The following is a 22,917-nucleotide window of genomic DNA, read 5'->3' on the forward strand; positions in this document are numbered from 1 at the left end:
TATTTTTTGTCATTTTGATTACAATGTGTTGTGGTTTATTCCTCTGTGGGTTAATCCTGTATGGGACTGTCTGTGCTTCCTGGACTTGGGTGACCGTTTCTTTCCCCAGGTTAAAACAGTTTTCAGCTATTATCCCTTCAAATACTTTCTCCGGGCCTTTCTCTCTCTCTTCTCCTGCTGGGACCCGTATAATGCGAATATTAGTGCCCTTGGTGTCGTCCCTGTGGTCTCTTAAACTGTTCTCATTCTTTTCATTCTTTTTTCTTGTTTCTGTTTGGCAGCAGTGATTTCCACTACTCTGTCTTCCAGCTCACTGATCCATCCTTCTGCCTCACTTAGTCTACGATTGATTTCTTCTAGTGTATTTTTCATTTCAGTTATTGCATTCTTTAATTCTGTTTGATTTTTCTTTGTATTTCCTAATTATTTGTTAAAAACGTCCAGTTTCTCACTCTGTGCATTCATTCTCCTCCCAAGTTCTTTGATCGTCTTTACAATCAGTACTCTGAACCCTTTCCCGAGTAGATTGCCTGTCTCCACCTCACCTAGTTCTTCTTCTGGGGTTTTATCTTGTTCCTTCGTCTGAAACATTTTCCTCTGTCACCTCATTTTGCCTAAATTGATACTTGTATTTTTATGTATGTGGTAGTTTGGTTACATTTCTCGATCTTGGAGAAGTGGCCCTCTGTAGGAGACATCCTATCTGTCCCTGCAGTGCGCTCCCCTCTCATCCCCCCAAGGGCCAGGGGCCAGCTGGTCCCAGGGTAGTGTCTGGCCTGTGTTTGCAGACTTGATCTGCAGGCTGTGAGACAGTAGTTTTCTTGCTGCTTGTGTCTGCCTCCTGCTGGGTGAGGCTGGTCTAGAGGTTTGTGTAGGCTTCCTGGTGGGAGGGGCTGGTCCCTGCCCCTCGTGGGTGGAGCTGGGTCTTGGTCCTCTGGTGGGCAGGGGCTGTGTCTAGGGGTATGTCTAGAGGCGGCTGTGGGATCAGGAAGTCTTTAGGCAGCCTGTCTGCTGATGGGTGGGGCTGTGTCCCCACCCGGTTGGCTGCTTGGCCTGAGGCATCCCAGCACTGGAGCCTTCAGGCTGTTGGATGGAGCCAGGTCTTGGTGCCAAAATGTCAGCCTCTAGGAGAGTTCACACACATGAATGCTCTCCGATATACCTGCCACCAGTGTCTGTGTCCCCAGGGTGGGCCACAGCCACCCCCTGCCTCCCCAGGAGGCCCTCCAAAACCAGCAGTTAGGTCTGGTTTGGGGTCCTATCAAAGTACTGCTTTTGCTCTTGGTCCCAGTGCACATGAGAATTTGTGTGTGCCCTTTAAGAGTGAAGTCTCTATTTCCCCCAGTCCTGTGGAGCTCCTGCAATCAAGCCCTGGTGGCCTTCAAAGCCAAATGCTCCGGGGGCTCCTCTTCCTGGTGCCGGACACCTGGGATGGGGGGGCCTGACATGGGGCTCAGAACTCTCACTCCTGTGGGAGAACCTCTGTAATGTAATTATTCTCTAGTTTGTGGGTCACCCACCCTTGAGGGTATGGGATTTGCTTATATCATGAGTCTTCCCCTCCTACTAGTCTCATTGTGGTTCCGTCTTTATGTCTTTAGTTGTGGACGATCTTTCCTGGTAGGTTTCAGTCCTTTCCAACGATGGCTGTTCTGCAGATTGTTGTGATTTTGGTGTGCTCATGATAGGAGGTGAGCTTAGGGTCTTTCTACTCTGCCATCTTGGCTGCTCTCCCCTGCTCAGGGTGCATGGGGTGGCCTCATCCAGGGGCACCTGCGGCCGGGCAGGAGTCTGCCTGCCCATCGGTCCCATTCTGTTTCCTCCTACTGCCCGAGCAAGCATAGTCTCGCTTCCTCCGGACGGCACTAATATTGTGACTTTAGGCAAATTACTTAACCTCTGAGCTTTAGTTCCTTCATCAGTAATGTGGATCTATTAATGCCTAGTTAGAATGATGGTTTGGAGTATAACAGAGATTCCAACTATGTTCACTTCAGAAGTCAGATAGAACTGAAATGCCAATAGGATGGCCCCTTCAACTCCACAGGAGTATGTTTGCATATGAAACCAAGGAGCCTTCTGGGGAAACAGTTACCCTAAAGGGTGGGAGAGTCAAGAATAATGGCTCAGTGTTCAGTGGAAAGATTCTGAGTACAGTATAGGGTCTGCCACTAACATTTGCCCGGTCTCTGAGAACCCATTCCTAAGTCTCATGAAAGTAGGACTTAGAGATTTCACTGGCAACTTTGCCTGTGTTACATGGAACTAGTTAAAGTAGAGTCTGCTTTTCCTCATAAAACAGACCAAGTGGCTCAGGAATCAAGCAGAGAAAGGGGGCATCACACCAGGGAGCAAAAGGAAAATGAAGTGAAATGACTGACACCAGGTAGTAATCAGAAGGAATATATTAGCAGAATACATGAGAACCTCCTGAGGATTCCCAGGTTTCCTTAGGAGGCGTTTCAATGTCCTTGACTTCCCACTGAGGGAGTCTGGGTAGAGCTAGAAAAAAAAATGTTACTATTAATTTGTGGCCCATTTTTTCCCCAGATTATTTTATAATGAAAAATTTCAAGCGTATTCACAAACAGAGCATAGTGTGATCAAACCTCAAGCACCCACCTCCCAGTTTTAACATTTGTCTGCACATGGCCACTCTATATCCCTCTTTACTCTCTCACCTCCTTATTGGAGTAGTCTGTAGCAAATCCCAAACATCATTTCATTTCATCCTAAAATACTTCAGTATGTATTTCTAAAAGATAAGGACCCATTTTTTTCCTCCCAATATTACTGCTGTATCATTATCACAGCTTAAAGACTTCACAATTCCTAATGTCATCAAATAGTCCATCAGTGCTCAAATTTCCCTGACTTTTCTTATACTTTACAGTTAGTTTGTTTGAATTGGGATCCAATCCAAGATCTAGAAATTGCATTCTGTTGATTCATATCTTAATTCTCTTTTAACTTACAAATTATCAGTGATAGGCAGATTAATGCCCCCCCCAACATGTCCACATCCTAAATGCTGAAAGTAATGAATGCATTAGGTTACATGGCAAAGGGAAATTAAGGTTGCAGGTAGAATTAAGTTTGCTAATTAGCTGATCTTACAATAAGGCGATTATCCCGTATTATCTGGGTGGATCCAGTGTAATCACAAGGGCCCTGAAAAGTGGAAGAGGTAGACAGGAGAGAAGAATCAGAGGGAGATGCGAGTACAGAAGAATGTCAGAGAGATTCAACATTGCTGGCTTTGATGATGGAGGAAGGCGGCCATGAGCCAAGAAATGTGGGCAGTCTCTAGAAGCTGGAAAGCACAAGGAAATGGATTATACCCTAGAGCCTCCAGAAAGGAAAAGAGCTCTGTCAACACTTTGGTTTTGTCCCAGTGATACCCGTGTTGGACCTTTGACTTACAGAACTGTAAGATAATAAGTTTGTGTTGTTTTAACCCACCAAGTTTGTGGTAATTTGTTAAAACATCACATTGAAAACTAATTCATTCTCTTACCCTCTTTTCTCTCTCTCCATTTATTTCTTGGTGAAACCACATTTGTCCTACAGAATCTCCTACATTCTGAATTTAGTTGATTGCATTCCCGTGGTGTCATTCAACATGTTCCTCTGTCCCTTGTATATCCTGTAATATGGTAATTACATCTAGAGACTTGATCAGATTCATGTCAACTCATCAACATAGCTACTTCATAGGCATTGAGTGGTCTTCCTTTCCCAGGTGATTCTGAGGCATCCAGTCCATGGATCAGCATTCGGAAACCACCGATCTTGTCTGACTCCTAGGAATATTGAAGCCCAGAGAGAAGATGGGACACACACAAGATCACACAGGAAGTTAGTGGCAGAGATGAGACTATAATTCTGATTTGAAATTCATAATACCACCAGATCCTGGGGCTAGATGGATCCTCAAAAGGTCATTGAGGCAGAGCTCACATAATCAGTTTTTTAGATGATTCAACATTTAGCTCATAGGGTAGCCTCAATCTTAGAAAAAGATTTCAAGTCTTTCACCCTAAACTGCTGCCAGAATGGAAAAAAGAAGAGTCAAGTTAACTGGACCCTGGCTAACCTTGCGGTTTGTTCTTCTGGGGAAGCTCTTCCTCAGAGTGACATCCTAGGGTGGCCACCCCAATGTTGCTTCTTGCCACCTTCTGACTCAGGGTTCAAGAACATAGATAGCCCTTGTGAGAGAATACGCTCACAAACACGCGCGTGCGTGCGCACACACACACACACACGCATGCGTGTGTGCAACTAACATGAGGAGAGTTTGTTTGTTATAATTCGTAAAATCACTTTATCATCCATCATGCTATTTGATCCTCCCCAAAGTCCTGGGAGGTGTTCTGAGCAATAACTATTACCCCCATTTTACACATGAGCAAACTGAGGCTCAGAAAGGTAAAGTGACTTACTCCAGGTCACAAAGATTTCAGATCTGTCTGACCCCAGCCTCTACATCCTTGGGTCCCCCACCCATGTCTTCTTCCCAAACTAAGCCCCTCATGTGTCCACCTGCAGGCTCAGGCCCATCACAGACCCTGATCCAGTCCCCATCAGAGTAACAACTTGGTCAGCACCTTCTTTGTACTAAGCAATAAGACTTGGAATTAAGATGTATTGCTACCCAGGTCACTAGGGAATAACAGCCACCATTTATTGAGTACCTACCACCTGCTAAGTATTCTTCTAAGCCCTTAGATGGATTCCCCACCACACTATTTTCCACACTTTATGGGAGAGGAAAATGAGGCTTAAGAGAGATTATTGACTTGCCCAAGATCACACAGCCAATAAGTGGAAGATACAAGATTCAAATTCGAACCAGTCTAACTGTAGACTGCCCTTCTCCCCTACCCATGCTGCCGTAACACATGCAATTCTGAGCACCCATGTGGCCTCTGGGTGGCAGCCCTCACTCCTCTTCACTGAAGGAACAGGAAAGGATCATGATCAGGGTCTAACTGCACGGTGCTAAAGGCTCAGATGAGGTTAGGGACCATGAATGCTAAGCAGGGCCAAGCTACCCAGGACTGGGAGGTGTTCCCAGCAGCACTTGGCTGCCCGGGAGAACATCAGCAATGATCTTTGATTTGAGGTTCTCCGGGTAAGATGGAGGAAGGATGGGGACAAGGAGAGCTGAAGGTATTGGCAAATGAAACGCTGAAGCAATGGACCAGGTGGTCCAGGCTGGAGGAGAAAGGCAGGTTGGATCCCAGGCCTGAGGTCTCTGTGGGGTCCAAGATTAGGTAGGCATAAGGAACTGACAGAAAGGGGAAGGAGACTGGGAAACATGGTAGGGGTGTGAGGGGCAGAAAGGGGACATGGTGTCATAACATTTTAGAGGTTATGAGGTTATCCCTTTTGGATGTGGACAGATCTTGGAATTGGGAGTTGAGGAGGAGCAGAGATGAAGGTCCAACAAGCTTTGATCTGTAACTGGAGGGAACAAATGCCTTCTCTTGAGATGAGCCTCAGGCAGTAAAGACCATCCTGTCCCTGGAAGGGGTTCAGCCTCAGTCTTCCTAGATGGTATACGGAGCTGGATTTTTCCCCAAACACAGTTGGCTTGTCCCATTGGACTGAGCTCCTTTATGCCCCTTCCCCTCCATCACAGCTCACTGCCATGCAGCAACAATGGCCAGAGGCTACCTTTGGTCACGTTGAAGACAACGTCACTTAAGGATGCCTCAGAGAAGAGGGTATCCAGTAGAAGGACATCTAGCTACTTTGATGAATCAGGGCAAAGGTGGCATCAGGAACCTAGAATAGGCTGGAACTCAGAAGGAGACCTCGGTTCTAGCTCTTCCTCCGCAGTAGACTGATTTGTGACCTTGTGCCAGTCCCTTCCTTTCTCTGGGCTTAATGTACCCGTTAGCATGAGGACGAGTTGGACTAAATGACTCTACGTACCTTTCCAGCTCTAAATTCCTAGGCTCAAATCTAACAAGGGATCAGCTGTGTAAGGAATGGGAACTAATGTATGGCAAGTTATTGAAGGGATTTTAATGGGATCACACAGGGATTATTGAATTTATTTTTGAAGCTTTAAGGTGTGCTGCCGTTTACTCCTCTGCTTGTCTAGGGACAATTGCTGAGTTTCTTCATACCGAAGTTGATCAAGCTGGTTGCATAACAGAGTAGAGGCTGCTAAGAGCCGTAGGCTGGTTGAATACCTATCATATTATTGGGCTCTGAGGCAAAACTGAAACTGGGTTTTCTCCTTCCTTCCCTCCTCCAATCCTGAACTTAAGGAAGAGAAGGAGTGTGTCTAAATTAACATTTAGAAGATGGACTAAATAGACACATCAGGAAACCTCATTAATCTTCCAGTAGTCACCCATCAGCTGGCATTGCAGCATAGCCTTAGGTCATCCCATCTCACTCAACACCTTCTCCATGCTGTGGTTGATCATGACCCATCCTGCAGAATGCTTTGGGGGAAACTAAAAAGGGAGTTTAGAAGGCTTCTAGAGTTGCCTACAGGAAACAATATGGATGTCTACCAGCATCTATCCCCCTGTCACTAATTGCCACAAAAGAGAGAGTCAGAGAGGGGAAGGGAAGCATTGAGAGACACTGGGCAATTCCAGCCAGAGCTGTACCACTGTTTGGCTTGGGCAGTGCTTAGCATGATGGGAGGCAGGACAGGGGAAGGGGAATGGAGCAAGTGTCTGATTACCATTTTCCTCATAAGACAGGGCCAGGACTGGGCCAGCTAGTCTAAAAAGTTTACCGACTGAGGTCAAAGTTGTATGCAGAGAGGCCACAACCAGAGCATAAGCCCCAAGACAGCATGCCAGTGGATGAGCTGAGGTTCCAGCACTGCTCAATCAACCCCAAACGCCAAGACCCAAGGAGGACCAATGGTATAATCAAGGTCAAGAGCCAAGAGTGTGCATTGCAAAAGGATGAAATTGGAGCAAATGCAGGCCAGGAACATGCAAGGGGGTGCCTCAGAGGCTTGTCATAAACAGCCTTGTGGCATTTGTGAGGCATGGGGTACCTAGTTTGTGCATTTCTCCAGTTGGCTTAAATGGCCAGAGCAAAGATGGAGCACCCCTATCTCCAACACATACATGCTATTCCCTGGTAAGGGTTGGCCCTGGACTTCACTTTATTGGTGAAGGAATCTAATGGGTTCATGGGCGTTCCTGAGATGGAAGGTGGCTTTTCACAAGCTTTCGCCTGGCCCCAAACCCTTTACTGCACCAGAAACTGGGGCTGACTGTGGTGCTAGTGGAAGTTCAGACTTCCTCCATTCTGCTCTCCAGTTCCCCATCTCAACTAGCTGGGGCTGGACACAGGGCTAGAAGATGGGGAATGTGCTCCAGGCAGGGCAGGTGGAGCAGTGGCAGTAGCTGATAAGTGAATCTTCATAGACGTTGACAGCTGGAAACAGAATGCCATGGGGTTTGTTTCCTTAGTAACTGTTTCCAGATCTTTTCAGGGGTAAGGGTGATATAGATGGCCTCTGTATGGAGATTGTCTTCTCTGGTGCTCAGGGATGAGTGTTGGCTTCACATTATTCCTCTGTAAACTCCAGTGGGTCCTATAGAAATTTTTGAAGCTATGCTGCTCATGCAAGTGGCTGAGGGCTGCTGGTGGTGCGCTGAGGGGTGGAGTAGTAGCAGAAGTAAATGCCACCATTGGGGTAGAATGGAGAACAGCAGCCAGTTATACCCATAGATTCAGCAGCAGTGAATCTAAGCTTAGTGTCAGTAAGAAGTGTAACAGCTGAGGTACTCTCTTGCTAGGCTCTGATTATTCCTGGGTTGCAGATGATAGGCTAGAAAGACAGAGGTGGAGAGGGCACTGAACAATACTTTCCAATGTATCATCGCCCAGTCCTGCTGTGGCTTTAGGAGGACACTCACGTCAGTTATGAAGTTCATGGTGATTGTGTCCAGGAGCACTTCCATTGAAAATCAGATTGCGGATCTCTTTGGGAGACTGGTTATGCACTTGAGTTTTGGTGCCTGATTTCTTAGGTTTGAGTCCCAGCTCTGCGACTCACTGCACGACCTTGGGCAAGAAACCTAACACACTTGGTGCCTCCGATTTTTGTAAAATGGGGATAAATAATCGCACGTATCTTTTAGGACTTCTGTGAAGGTTAAATGTGAGCATTATGTGAAGCACACAGTTCAATGCCTAGACCATAGTAAATGCTCACTCAATAAAGAGAAGCTATTATACTGTGTCTCTTTCAGGTCTGTCTTCACTCCAATGCATGTGTCACAGAGGGACATATATTAGAAGGCATCGGACCAAAAGCAGAGCCATCAAGGGTCCTGGCAATCCATGTTTTTTAAGGGATATGGTGCCCTGCCAGAGTAGCATTAGGCAGAAGGAGTGCACTTCTCTGCACTTTTCTCTTGGGAACCCATAAACAGCCATTTGTATTCTTGGGGACCCCCTATGCTGACTCTTCACTTTTTCCTGGTGCTGCCATGTATGGACATCTGTTCCTTGCTCCTTTTGGATGAATATAACCACCTTCCTGCTGTGGAGGCATCCCCTCTGCTTTCTGGATGGAACCCAGAGGTCTCCTGGTGGGCAATGTGGTTACTTGGTCAGGATGTGGAAGAATGTCTGGAGTCAGGGTTGGCAGTAGGACCCAGAGATCACGGACAGTGTCTCAGGCCCTTGGAGTTGTCAGGGTTATGGAATTTCAAGCTCAGACGGCTAGGACTAAGGTGATGTGTGGAGGAGAACGGCGGAGGCATTGACTGCCTCTGCACTGGGTGTGCACAGCAATGTGGTGGGAGGTTCCGTAACAGGTTCACCCCATCACCAGCAGGGGGCAGCACCTGCCCAGATGGCAGGGTAAGTGGGTCAGGGCCAGATCTGAAACTGTCTGCCCAGAGCCCCTGAGCATGCTATGACGTGGATTAGAAACAACAGGTGACAGCTGCCCTTAACACTACCAGAAAGAAAGAAGGCTCACAGTACAGCTGGGCCTAGGACTGAGGGATTTCCCAGGATGTAGGACTTTCAGTTTTAAAACCAGAGCAGTCCTGGGCAAACTGGGACAAGTTGGTCACCCTAAGTAGGAACGCAGAGCTGTCTCTCCCTCTCTCTCCATTATCATCTGTTCTACCCGGTGCTCGGTGCTCTGCCAATTCCACATGGTGGGGGCGGGGGTGGGTGGTCAGTGAGAGCTATGCTGATTATACAAGAGGTCAAATTAGAAAGTGCGAGTGCTGGGGAACAAACCAAGGCTTCTAGGCAGAGAAATAACATTATCAGGTAGATGTATTATGGCCCCGATATTTTATTATGAAAAAAAATTACATATACAGCAAATTTTACAGGTAGCACCCATATGCCCGCACCTAGATCCTACAGTTAGCATTTTACTGGACTTCTTTTATCACATGTCTATTCTTCTATCCATCCACCAATCCACCTAAGTTTTGATGCATTTCAAAATAAATTGTAGACATCACTACACTCTTCCAAGCATTTTTGAGGTTTAGTGGCGTCAGATAGACCCAAATTTGAAGGCAGTTGACTTCTACCAGCTTAAATTTTCTCATCTCTAAGTTGATGACACTGAGTGTTGGTAGGAAGATTTGATTTGTTTACTTTATGAAACACTCAGATAATGCTTTCTATGTGCAACTCATAAATCTTATCTCATTTAATCCTAGTAACAATCCAATGAGGTAAATTCTGTTATTACCCCCATTGTACAGATGAGGTTTCAAGAAGTTAATGAGCTCCCTGAAGGTCACACGGTCAGCAAATGGCATTGCTGAGAGTTGAATCCAGACTCTCTGGCTTTGGTATCCACGCTCTTAGCCACTACACTATGCTGCCTCCCACAGCGCCCACTAAATTCTGGACATCCAGTGAATGGTCACCCTCACCTTCTTTGTTTTTAAATCTTTCACTGCAACCCCACACAGTAGGTATTATCTCCAGTTTACAGATGAGGAAACTGGAGGTTGGAAAAGTTTGATAACTTCCTCAAGAATGCACTGCTAATAAACAAAGGATTGGGGATTTGAACCCAGGAACGACTCATTCCTGGGTCAGTGTCATTTCCCTGTACTGCACAGTACAGAAACCACTGAAGTGCACATGAGCCTAGACCACTTATGGGGGATTCTTGTTTAGGGATGGTCTTTCCTCAGCCATAGCAGAAAAGAATGTGGTGAAAAGAGGGGCTTCTGCCTAGTTACCATGAGGGGCCCGTGTCTTTTTATAGCTATGAAACAGACTCAGTGGCAAGTGGCAGCAGAGCCTCGGAATCTCATCAAGCTCCAGGAAAGGAACCATGACTCTTAGCTATCAACTCTCCCTCTGAGGGAGGCCTTACATGGGGGCAATCCCTTCCCTATTGTACTCTGCCTCCTCTTCCCTTTTCTCCCCCACTCTTCTCCTCCCCTTCCCTTCCCTTTCTCTTCTTCCTCCTCCTCCTCCTCCTCCCCCTCCTCCTCCTCCTCCTCATCATCATCTTTGGCCTCTCAGGAAGCCAGTCATAATCATTATCATTTTCTTCCTCATAGCTATCATTTACAGAATGCTTCTCAAGTGTTGTTCTAGGCACTTTACATATATTATTAGCTCATTTAATCTTCACAACAATGCCATGAGGAGAGGACTACTACTATTCCTACCTCACATATGAGATATTGGAGCCCCAGAGAGGTTAAGTACCTAACCTAAGGGCACCTGGCCCTGAGTTAACAGCCTTCCCAGAGTTCACCTTGGGAGATGTTGATCATTGCAAAGATGCTGATAATCGCTATGGGAAAGCTGGGGGCATAATAGTAACAGGGAACTGGACTTAAGAGCAGAATTGCTAAAATTGCCTGGCCTTCCCCTGTGGAGTGAGCACCTATCCTCAGTGTAAAAGCGACCCATCTGTCACAAAGCAGGTATACAATCATCCCCACTGTGTCAAACGTGTAAAGAGAGCCCCAAACCGGGTTATTCCCAGATTGGAAGGCCTGGGTTCTAGTTGTGGCTTTGCTCTTAACCTGCTAAATGACCTTGGGTAAGTCAGTTCCCCTCTCTGGGTCTCATTTATAAAATGTAATACTACTAACAGTACAGGGCTATTAATGTGAGCATTAAATGAGAATGTTGAAGAAGGTGCTTTACAGCATCTTACCAATATAACAAATAACTTCCCTTACTCTCCTCCTCCTCCTTCATCTCTCTCTCCTTCACCTGCCTCGTCTTCGTCTTTTACTCTATTTTGTTCCTTCTCTTCCTTTCTTTAGTCTCCTCTAACCAGGTCTCAGACTTATCTGAAGAACTGCTCTTAGGCAGAAGAAACACAGGCTTTAAAGGCAGACAGACCTAGCTTTGCCTCCTGGCTCTGCCCCTTCCTAGTGTTTTGTTGGGCAACTATTTTACCCTTTTTGAGCCTCAGTTTTATCATCTGTAAAAATGGACACGCATAATGCCTTCCTTGTAAGGTTTCTGTTGGATGATGTGGTAGGTTGTCTGCAAATACGACCAAGAATTGCCCCCATCTCTGGCATGCATGCAGCTCCTCCCATCAAGAGGCGGAGTCTCTTTTCCCCACTCCTTAAATCTGGGCTGGCTCTGTGACTTGCTTTGACCAATAGAGTACAGCAGCAGTTTTGCTGTATGACATCTGGTCTTATGCCACAAAAGGCCTTGCAGCTTTTGTTTTCACCCTCTGGGAAGACTGCTGCCACATAAAAAAAAATGTCTCACTATTCTACTTGGAGAGAGAGGCCCAATGGAGAAAGAAAGGCCCTGGAGAGTAAAATACTACAAAGGGAGGTGGGAGGCCCAGCCAGCCCACAGCTGTTTCAGCCACCACAGCTGAGGTATCAGATATGAGAGAGCACACATCTTGGGTCCTTCAGCCCCAGCCAAGCTGTCTGAGGCAACACCACATGGAATAGAAATAAGCCATTCCCAGCAAGTCCTGCTCAAATTGCAGAATCACGAGCAAACAAATGGTGGCTGTTTTAAGCCACTAAGTTTTTGGGTGGTTTGTTTCACAACAGATAGCTGAACCAGAAAAATTAAATGAGATGGTAGCACCCCACCCAGTGGCTGGCAGGTATAGGTACTCAACATTTGATTGTTCCCTTCCCATTCAGAGGTGTTCCCTGGGAAACAGCTGACCTGGCTAGTTGTGCTGCAACTGAATTGACAGATCTGACCTCCAGTGTGCCAAAGATGCAAAGCAATGACCACTTCTCCTATACTTTACGGGGACCTGCTGAGAGCTATACAGGTTAAGGTGTACTCCAAGTTACACAGCTGAGTGTCCTCCCTTTGCCCAGAGTGAGTCTAGGCCACCTTAAAAGCAGACTTGTAGCTGAACAAAATCTGGGGTGGTAGAGTAATGTCAGCTAAGACAAATAGTGTTTCTTTTGACCGCTCATCCAATCTACCTGGTGCCAGAGGCACAAGGGGTAGAAGTACTTACTACATGCCTGGCATTGAGTGCTTACTATATGCCTGGCATTGCTCACAACAGTGCCAGAAGTAGGTACTGTTATTTTCCCAGATGAGGACACTGAAGCACAGAGAAGTTTCTGTCAACTGTTGTGTTTCTGGAAAGCATTGGGACAGTTTAATGTTCAGGATATTAATTAGGGTGCCCTTGGGATCAACACTTGTAGAAGAAAAGGGAAGAGAAGGAGGCAGGATTGGACAGAGGGAGCTATTGAACTGCAACTCAGTCTTAACGGAAACCACAGTCCACCCATGGGGAGCTCTGAAGCTGGGATGACCCTTTGGAGTTGTTCCCTATTGTATCCTCATAGGGGAACAGGCCTTTACATTCCTGCATCAGTCACTGAATTCCTAGTCCCTGATTTCTAGTTCAGAGTTATTTCACCTACTCCTGTGATCAAGCCATCCCAAATGGGAGAAAAGCTTAAAAAAGTGATCATGGAGAAAAAGTAGGAAAAAAAATGGACTCTGGTACCAGACAAATCTGTGTTCAAATCCTGATACTTCTCTTACTATCTGTCTGTTTAACTCTGCACAAGTTATTTAACTTCTCTGAGCTTCAGTTTACATTTTTGGAAAATGGCAATAAGAATACTTAGCTTGAAAGGTTGTTTTGAAAACCAAATACAATCATCTATATAAAGCATCTTACATAGAGACTTGACACAGAGTAGGCACTGAGTACATGGAAATTATTATAAAAATAGGGTAAATTATTATGCGGTGGTGTGCCTGGTTTTCTCACTTGTAGGGTGGAGTGAATAAGAGTAAAGAAGAGCTACCCAGAAGGGGAAAGGGCATTACATCTTTTCTGTTACCTGGTACTTGTAGGCACTGAGTCAGCATTTACTCCAATGAACAAATGTTTATTTAAAAGGATTTGTACAGACATAACGCTCTTACTTTCAAAGAGAAGAGGAACCTTTTATATATTATGAACACACAGACGCTGTGGCAACTTAAAACTACAGCTAAGAAAGGAAGGAAAAATATCCCCCCTCCCCAGCCAGGAGCTAACACTTTTTCAGTCAGCCAGCCCCAATCCCTGTCCCTTAAGTTTGAGAGTGACTTGACTAGAGATGTGGCTTTGGAGGAGGGAAGAGCTGTAGGGCTTGGGGAGCCTGGTGCCTTTTCTTTTGAGAGGGAAATCCACCTACACAATCCACAGAAAAAGGGGTGGCCAAAAGCTGACCTGAGCTGAGGCTGCCTTAGAGAAGAGAGACTGGAGTAGAAATCCCACCTACCTGCATGTGTAAAATGATTGGCATTCACTTGAATCTCAACCCACTACTCTGACCTCTAAGATATACCATTTGAGTAAGTGCCAGAGTAATGGTTTTGAACAAAAGTCGACACAAATGTCAGCCTGGGGCCTCTCCAGCCTAAGGCAGCCCCGATAGCAGAACCCTCAGACCAATGACTTAGGCAACGAGTTAGGCAGGACTTGTGGAGGGGGTCTGGCTCCCTGATTTCACTGTGGGGAACATCTGCTACTGATTTTCAAAAGCTAGGGTTTATTATGGGAGAAAAGCCCACAGATTTTAGGATCCCCAGACACATAGCCTGGTACCTGAGAACTTTAATATATCTGGGAAACTGCCAGGTGGTGGGGTGGTGAGCTCAATAATAACAGCCAGGCCTCCCAAATGAATATGAAAAAGGAGAGCTTGTCCAAGCTACCTCCGGGCCTTGAGGATGAGATGAGGTTGCGGGTGGGGCAGATAAATGCACCAAGCCTATTGAAAAGTCCAGCAAGAAGACTGTTGTCCCTTCAGAGCCTAAGGCAAAGGTACAGGGAGGGGGCACACTGGAGCCTTCACCTGAAACAAGATATGGGTCTCCCCAGGCCCTCAGGCCTTAGGCCCCAGGCCTCAGGCACAAGAGACAGAGAATCACATCTGGGACTTCCGCCCTTCCCTTAGCTCCAAACAAGGGCAGGGGTTGAAATGTGGGTGAGAGAGAAGGGATCTTTAGACACAACTGTCATTAGCACCTGAACCACATCTCTTCCTAAACCAGAAACTCCAAGAGCAAAAAGAAATAAGAGCAAAGTGAGAGAGGGGTTGTGCTTCCATCACATTAAATAGGAGACTTTGTAGAGGTGGGGAAGGGTTGTTTCACATGGAGACATCAATCACTCTGGCCAAGGGGAGGGGTTATGAGCAGCAGAGCTCTAAGTGTTCTCCCTCTTTTCATTCATCCTGCTTCCGTTTTGGCTTTTTGGGGTTCCTGGACCGACTCTTGGCTTTGCACAGAGGGCATATAGGTGCATTCCGGTGAATTTGTTGGTGACATGACAAGCAGGCCTGGTGGGGGGCACAAGACAAAGCAAGTTAGTGGTCAGATTCTTCTAGGCCATGGCTCATCTTTCCCAGGGGCCCCCACAAGCAATTGCGATTTCCCAACAGGAAGGAGCAAGACCCAAGCAGTGAGTCCCAAGTAGCAAGATCTGTGCTGGATGTAAGGGATGCAAAGGATATAAGGGGGTGAGAGTCAAAGAGGGGTACTGAGGAAAAATATCCAAAATTTGGCAATAAGGCAAAATGTGAATTGCATATTCATTAAGCATTATACTGGAGCATGGTCTAACAGGCTCACTCAAGGATTATTTAATTCTCTAGGACAGGTATCAATAAACTTTTTCTGTAAAGGCCAAGATAGTAAATATTTTGGACTTTCTTTTCAGGTCATATGATTTTAGTTGCAACTACTCAGCTCTAACTGCCTTACATAAAAGAAGCTATAGACAATACATAAACAAGCAGGCATGTGTGGGGGCCAATAAAACTTTATTTACAAAAACAGGGAGCAGGTCACACTTGGCCTATGGGTTCTGGTTTGCTGACCCTTGCCCTAGGAGAATGTCTCTTTGTTTGACTATTTACTACTTATTTAAAAAATTGAAGTATAGTTGATTTAAAATGTTGTGTTAGCTTCTGGTATACAGCAAAATGATATAGATGATAGATAGATAGATAGATAGATATTCTTTTCTGTTATGGTTTATTACAGGATATTGAATATAGTTCCCTGTGCTATACAGTAGGACCCTGTTGTTTATCTATTTTATACATAGTAGTCTGTATCTGCTAATCCCAAAAGCCTAATTTACCCCTGTCCCACCCCCTTTCCCCTTTGGTAACCATAAGTTTGTTTTCTATGTCTGTGAGTCTGTTTCTGTTTTGTAAATAAGTTCATTTGTATCATATTTTATATTTCACATATAAATGATATCATATGGTATTTGTCTTTCTCGGTCTGACTTACTTCACTTAGTATGATAATCTCTAGGTCCATGCATGTTGCTGCAAATGGCATTATTTCATTCTTTTTAATGGCTGAGTAGTATTCCATTGTACATATGTACCACATCATCTTTATCCGTTCATCTGTCGATGGACATTTAGGTTGCTTCCATGTCTTGGCTATTGTAAATAGTACTGCTATGAACATTGGGGTGCATGTACCTTTTTGAATTAGAGTTTTCCCTTGGATATGTGCCTAGGAGTGGGATTGCAGGATCATATGGTAACTTCCATACTGTTCTCCGTAGTGGCTGCACCAATTTACATTCCTGCCAACAGTGTAGGAGGGTTCCCTTTTCTCCACACCCTCTCCAGCATTTGTTATTTGTAGAATTTTTAATGATGGCCATTCTGACCGGTGTGAGGTGATACCTCATTGTAGTTTTGATTTGCATTTCTCCAACAATTAGTGATGCTGAGCATCTGTTCATGTGCCTATTGGCCATCTGTATGTCTTCTTTGGAGAAATGTCTATTGAGGTCCTCTGCCCATTCTTTGATGGGATTGTTTGTTTTTGTGTTATTGAGTTGTATGAGCTGTGTTTATATTTTGGGAACTAAGTCCCTGTTGGTCGCATCATTTGCAAATATTTCCTCCCATTCCTTAGGCTGGCTTTTCATTTTTGTTTATGGTTTCCTTTGCTGTGCAAAAGCTTATAAATTTGAATAGGTCCCATTTGTTTACTTTTGCTTTTATTTCTATTGCCTTGGGAGACTGACCTAAGAAAACACTGGTACAATTTATGTCAGAGAATGTTTTGCCTGTGTTCTCTTCTAGGAGTTGTATGGTATCATGTCTTACATTTAAGTCTTTAAGCTGTTTTGAGCTTACTTTTGAGTATGGTGTGAGGGAGTGTTCTAACTTCATTGATTTACATGCAGCTGTCCAGCTTTCCCAATACCACTTGCTGAAGAGACTTTCTTGTCTCCACTGTATATTCTTGCCTCCTTTGTCGAAGATTAATTGAACGTAGGTGAGTGGGTTTATTTCTGGGCTCTCTATTCTGTTCCACTGGCTATAAATACTTTTCCATTAAATAGTATACTATTTGACTATTTACTATTGATCAGGGCCCAGATGCTGTGACTTAATGTTGATAAGGCACAAATGGCTTTTGCCCAGTAGAGATGCAAATTATTTTTGTTACAAAGAAAAGGTAATCCTAAAGATTACAGTTTTATTTTCCTGTAGGACATTAACCTGTAGGACATTATTTTCCTGTAGGACATTAACCAGTTCTGGATTTAACATTGCAAACTTATTTTGGCATTCCTTTCTTTTCTTGACTATATAATTATCCGTTCCTCTAATGCTTCTGGAACCAGCTTTGTGATGCTGCTGGCTCCCTTGTTAATGACACACATTCACTATATATTTGTCCGAGTCACGTTTCTAACTTTCTGAAAATTATACTTTAGCAGAGCCTGCCAATCTCCCTGCATTCTAACCTCTCTGGGAATATGAGGCAACAAGACCAGTGGCTCTACTATAGCACACATACACACCACCCCTTCCTCTGTGTCCCAAGCGAAGGCTGTTTTAGGAAGACCCCAAATAAGTAAGGCCAAAGCCCCAGACCCAACCTTCCATGGGGCGGCTTGAGGATACCTTGCTTCCTCCACAGTCCATACCCAGCTCACTCACCTTCATAGGTGGGGGCTGCTGCCTGAAGGTGGCTGTCTGCCGAGTGTCCTGCTTCCTAGCCACTTGGAGTTGTTGGGCGGCAGCGGCTGCGGCGGCCAAGGATTCAGGGATTGGGGGCTCCTGAGGCTCCGTCTGCCACTCTGCTTTCTGCTTCTCAAAGTAACTTTGGAGATGAGAGACATTAGCTGGATCATTCTGAAAGCAAGGAGAACCTTGCCCCTCTTAAGGACTCCATGCTACAGAACGAAGGGGGTTAGGCTGTGGCTCACTGTAGGAAGTTCCTGCACCCTCTCCAGCCCAAGGCTCTTTTCCCTGGGTACCAGGCCCACTGTGTGTTGGGAAGGGTACTCCTCCTGCTCCTTGGCTCTGACAGGCCCAGAAAAATTTAAAAAATCCCAAAGCTAGCCAAGTCCTCAAAGGGCATTTGTCTGCCCTCCATCCCATGTTCCTTTGCAGTATTCCTATTAAGTGTTCTCAGGCCTCTGCTGGCATACCTCTAGGAATAAGAAGCTCACCACTTCCACAGGCAGCCTGCTCTACCTTAAGGAAGTATGTTCCCTTGTATTCCTTCTACTGAAATGAGCTCTGTGTCTCTGTAAAGTAAGCCTAGTTCTTAACTCTGGGTCTTAAGATAAAGTTCCAGGCTAGCCCCTGGAGGCCATGAAAGCTCACCCTTCTGTGTGTTCAAGGTTTCTGGACACCCCTTCTAGACCTTGACTTGGAAAGTGACCTCTTAAGAGTCACAGACACATACACACACAAAGGGTCATAGACATAGTCTTGTATTGTCAAAATTGCACAAGGAACTTTAAAAGCCATCTAGTAATTCTAGTCTAATCATCTAACAGCCCAACACAGAGACTTACCCAAGGTCATGCAATGAGTCGGCCACTGACAGGCCTGGGGCTAGGACTGGGTACCCTGACTTTCAGACCAGGCTTTATGTGTGTATATATACGTGTGTATATATATACGTGTGTGTGTGTGTGTGTGTGTGTGTGTGTGTGTGTGTGTGTGTGTGTGTGTCTGTGGTGTATGTTGCAGGGACAGGAGGCAGGCAGCTTACTCCAAGGAGAGCTTCTCCTCCTCTTCACATAGGTCAGGGAGCCTCTGCAGGCCCAGAGTCATGCGCAGGGCATCCACATGTTCCTTCAGCGGCTTATACTCATCATGTAGCCGCCGGGTAGACTCTAGCAGCTTGTTTAGGTCATTCTCAGACTGTTTGATGGTGTTTTCCATCTGGAACACAGAGTGAGGCAAGCACAGAGAAAAGACTCCAAGATTCTCAGCGAGGCTGTACAGCTGAGTGGATAATAGCACAGGCTCCAGAGCCAAACCAATCTGTGATCAAGTCCTCAACCCACTATGTATTCTATGTGACTCTTGTCAAGCCTCAGTTTTTTCATCTGTATAATGGTGGTAACATTCATACCTACCTCATATAATCTTGGTGAAGATTCAACGATTGAATTCATATAAGCGCTCAGTACAGGGGCTAACACAGAGTAAAGGCTCAATTAGTGGTAGTTATTATTCAAATATAGCATCTTAGAGCTGGAATGGCCCTTAGAGTTCATGTAGTGCACCCCACCACCATTTTACAGATCAGAGAATTGAGACTCAGAGAGAAGTAACTTCCTCAGAGAAATGCTTCCTAGGAGCAAAGACTACATAAAGACTCAGGGCTTCTGCCTCCCAGACCAGTGGCTTTTCTCCTAGATCAGTGGTTCCCAAAATGCAGTTACCAGATCAGCAGCATCAGCGTCAACTGGGAACTCATTAGGAATGTAAATTCTCAGGCACCACCCCAGATATAAGCAATCAGAAATTCTGCGGTGAAGTCCAACAATCTGTGTTTTAACAGGCCCTCTAGGTGACTCATGAGGCATGTTCAAGTTGGAGATCCACTGGCCCAGATTTTCAGCCCCTCTGTGACTAATACCTTGTTTATTTCTCTATCCTTAGTTAGCTGGCAGCAGAACTGCCAACTCCTCATGAGACCCTGATATCCTGTGATCTTGTGACACAGACAATCCCAGGTAACTACTGTCCAAATTGCATTCATATTTCCTTTAAGACCCTAGGCCTGGCAATATCAGGAAGTAGATATTGCCACAGAAATGAGTCTCCCAAGAATAGAAACTTAGCTCCTTCAAACGTGATTTTAAAAAAAAATTCTCATTATCATAGGCTCTAAGGGTTGGAAAGGGCCTTACAGGTCAGCACCTCCAACCTCCCTCCTGGTGAAGGAATCACCAATACTGCAGCCCAGACAGGTGATCATTCAGACTCTGCTTTAATAACTCTATAAAGTGGGGGGCTTATCACCATAGCAGGCAGTTCATTCCCCACATTCCAAGGGTCTCCAAAAGAGAGACTGTAATGAGGGAGCCCCAGTTGGGTAGGCTGGCAGAGATGGTTTGTTTGGCTTAGTTGGAAGCTTTGGAGCCCTAAATTTAAGTTAGATCCCCAAGGCACCTGCCTGCTCTGCTTTTCCCCAAGGCTAGCTCTCAACTTCTAGACTCCCAGAATGAGAGCACATCAGTGCTGAGTGAGACCTCAGAGGTGACTGAATTCCTCTCATGGTACAGAAAAGGAAAATGAGGCCCTGAGAGAAGAAGGAACTTGTCCAGTGATATACAGTCGATCAGTGACAGAGCCAGGGCTGGATCTCAGAACTCCTGGATTCTTCCATTTCACCATAGCCTGATGCCTACTCCCCCAAATCGGCCACAGCCATATCTCAAGGAGAGTCCACAGCACTCACCACTGCCTATTCCTCCTCAAAGGGCCCAGAAATAGGCTTCAGGCAGCCAGCCACATACCACATTGATATCAGCGTGGATCAGTCGGAGTTCCTCCACATGGGCCATTTTCTCCTGTAGCAGGAGGTCCATCTCCTGCTTGTATTCCTTCAGGTGCCTCTCCTCTGATTCAAGGGCCTCAAACTCAGCCTTCAAACGGGTCTTGATCTTTTCCATCTGCAGGGTCTTGTTCCTGCCATTCCCCCAAAGGAGGAAACAGACCAGCAGGAGAAGGCAGGAAAAGGGAAATGGAGTACAGAGTTAGGGAAATGGAGTACAGAGTTAGAGAAATGGAGTACAGAGTTAGGCTCTGAGCCAGGGCTATCTTGTTAAGCCATCTTTCTAAGCTTCCCTCTCTTCAGGCAGAGGCAGCCTGAAGCCGTCCCCACAAAGGCAGGAGATTCTTTCTTCTAAGCTAAAAGCTCAGTGGGTCTTGAATGGGGATGATTTTGTTCCTTGATGGAGCATTTGAAAACATGGGGCAGGTTTTAGCTGTTAGATTTATTCAAGGGAGAGCACTACTGGCATTTAGTGGATATGGGCCAGAAATGCTAAACAGCCTCTCAATGCACAGGAAAGTCCCACATCACAAATAACTCCCACCCAAGATGCCAACCATGACCTCTTGAGAAACTCTAGAGCAGCACTATCCAATAAATTTTCTACAATGATGGAAATTTTCTGTATCTATGCTTTCTAATACAGTAGCCACTAGGCACATGAAGCTACTGAGCATTCAAAATATGGCTAGTGCAACCGAGGAACTGAATTTTGAATTTTATTTAATTTTACTCAGTTGATTAAAATTAAGTTTAAACAGCCACATGGGGATAATGGCTCTCATATTGGACCACACAGCTCTATAGGGTCCCCTCATCAGTTCCAGAAGAGGCAGGAGACGGGAAGAACTGCAGCTCATTTCTTTTCCTAGAAAGCATAAAACCTATTTCTGGTTGTTAAATCCCAATTGCATACCCTCTGGCTCAGTAATCCCACACCTAGCAATTTATTCTAAGGAAATAAGTCAAGGAAGCAAAAAGTTAATACACAGGGATATGCTTTCTGGTCTATGGGCAAAATTGGAATATTTGGCAGCCACTAAAAGGCATCATTATGAAGACTTGTGACATGGAAAATGTTGAAGATACTCCATGAAAAGGTATATACACTAGGATTGCAATTTCAAAATACACGTGCATGTGACTAAACAAAAGGAATTGGCAAGAGTACAGTTTCAAGGATCTTTGAGACCACTGAAGCCTGCCTAAGTGAAAGAGCCACAAAACTTTGGAAGGAAGCCCCTCTAGGGCACACTGATGCCCTCCCACTCACTCTCTACTCTCTGGTTCTCAGGTTCTGTCTAGCCATCATCCATTACTCAGATTAGGCATCTCCTTTATTCTGCCTCAGTAGCTGGCTTTCTCCTCTGCCCCAGCCCATCCCATGGTTACTCTTGCTCCACACCCTGGCCTCCGGCCTCTGACCTCAGCCTGCTTCTGTGTTCATTCTCTCTCCTTTCTTCAGCATTGCCTGTGGCTCCTGCCTCAAGAGGTGGCCCTCAATGGCACAGAACCACAGAAAGAATTATGTAAGGTGGGTAGGATGACAGGCGAAATTTTTCTTTCAATATTCAAAATTTTCTTTTCAAGTTATTATATTGCTTTTACCTTAGAAAAGGTTAAAAGGATGGGTGTTATTATCCCATCTGTAAAGAAGGAAATTGGGAGTTCAGGATGGTAAGTTGCAGTAAATGGGATGTTGTGATTTGAACCCAGGGCTCTCTAACACCACCCACTACTCCACACTGCCTGACTGGGGTTACCCAGACTAAGGGGCGTAAACATATTGAGGGTTCTCGGTATACCTGTTCAACTGCCTTGCAGAGGGATGATAGTGATTTGTACTGGTCAGTTAATCCACTACTTAGAGCCCCCTCCCATCTAGACTTCTATTCTCTTCCTCTAGATTGCATACAGTGCAGTCTAAACTTCACCTAGCCCTACCCCAATTTACAGATGGGAAAACTGAGATTCAGAGTGATATAGTGTCTCACCCTGACTCATACAGCCAGTTTGTGGCACTGCTAGGCCTAGAACCCATTTCTGCAGGCAGAGCCATAATTTGAAAGGAACATGGGCTTTAGATTCAGACGTGGGTATGATTCCTGGTTCTGCCCCTGACTAGCTATTTGCCCTTGGACAATAAGAATAACAACTATATTTATAGTTTAATTATATTCATTGAGCACCGATTATGCACCAATTATAGAAGGCTTGAAGATACATTCATTCAACAAATACTTATGGAACATTTATCACGTGCCAGCCACTGTACTAGGTGCTAGAGATAGAGCAGAGAACAGGACAGCCTGTGGACAGGAATCTTCATCTAATGAGGAAAACAGACCCTGAACACATGTAAAACTAAGTGATAAGTAATATGGTTGAAATGCAGAATGCAATGGAAGGACACACCAAAGGGTTCTAACATAGTCTGAGGGGCACTGTAGTCAAGGGGGCTGTCACAGGAAGCTCCCCTGAGAAACTGAGAATGTGACATCTAAGCTAAGACCTGGAGAATGGGTCGGAGGTAGATGGTGGGTAGCAGGTAGACATAGAGGAGAGCAGTCCAGGCAGAGAGAATACTATTTGCAATGGCCCTAGAACAGAAAAGAATGTGGC

The 22,917-nt window shown here is 45.4% G+C and overlaps 1 protein-coding gene across 1 annotated transcript; it reads right to left on the reverse strand.

The window, feature by feature from the left end:
• Positions 1–13,338: 13,338 nt before the first annotated feature.
• LOC137216544 (zinc finger C4H2 domain-containing protein-like) lies at positions 13,339–22,691 on the reverse strand. Its single transcript, XM_067722640.1, has 4 exons — positions 20,258–22,691; positions 18,499–18,671; positions 17,433–17,595; positions 13,339–14,789 (listed from the first exon to the last, which is right to left on the reverse strand). Exons 1-4 carry the CDS (start codon positions 20,411–20,413, stop codon positions 14,676–14,678), a joined length of 606 nt encoding a protein of 201 aa, XP_067578741.1. The 5' UTR covers positions 20,414–22,691; the 3' UTR covers positions 13,339–14,675.
• Between the last annotated feature and the right edge of the window lie 226 nt (positions 22,692–22,917).

This window comes from Pseudorca crassidens, chromosome X, assembly GCF_039906515.1.
Source record: "Pseudorca crassidens isolate mPseCra1 chromosome X, mPseCra1.hap1, whole genome shotgun sequence".
Taxonomy (NCBI): Eukaryota; Metazoa; Chordata; class Mammalia; order Artiodactyla; family Delphinidae; genus Pseudorca; species Pseudorca crassidens.

Coding starts and splice junctions, on each gene's coding strand:
- LOC137216544 (XM_067722640.1), bottom strand. CDS start 20,413: ATGGAAAAGATCAAGACCCGTTTGAAGGCTGAGTTTGAGGCCCTTGAA. Junction 18,672..20,257: donor TCCACGCTGATATCAATGTG/GTATGTGGCTGG, acceptor TCTGTGTTCCAG/ATGGAAAACACCATCAAACA. Junction 14,790..17,432: donor AGCAGCCCCCACCTATGAAG/GTGAGTGAGCTG, acceptor GCCCCCCACCAG/GCCTGCTTGTCATGTCACCA.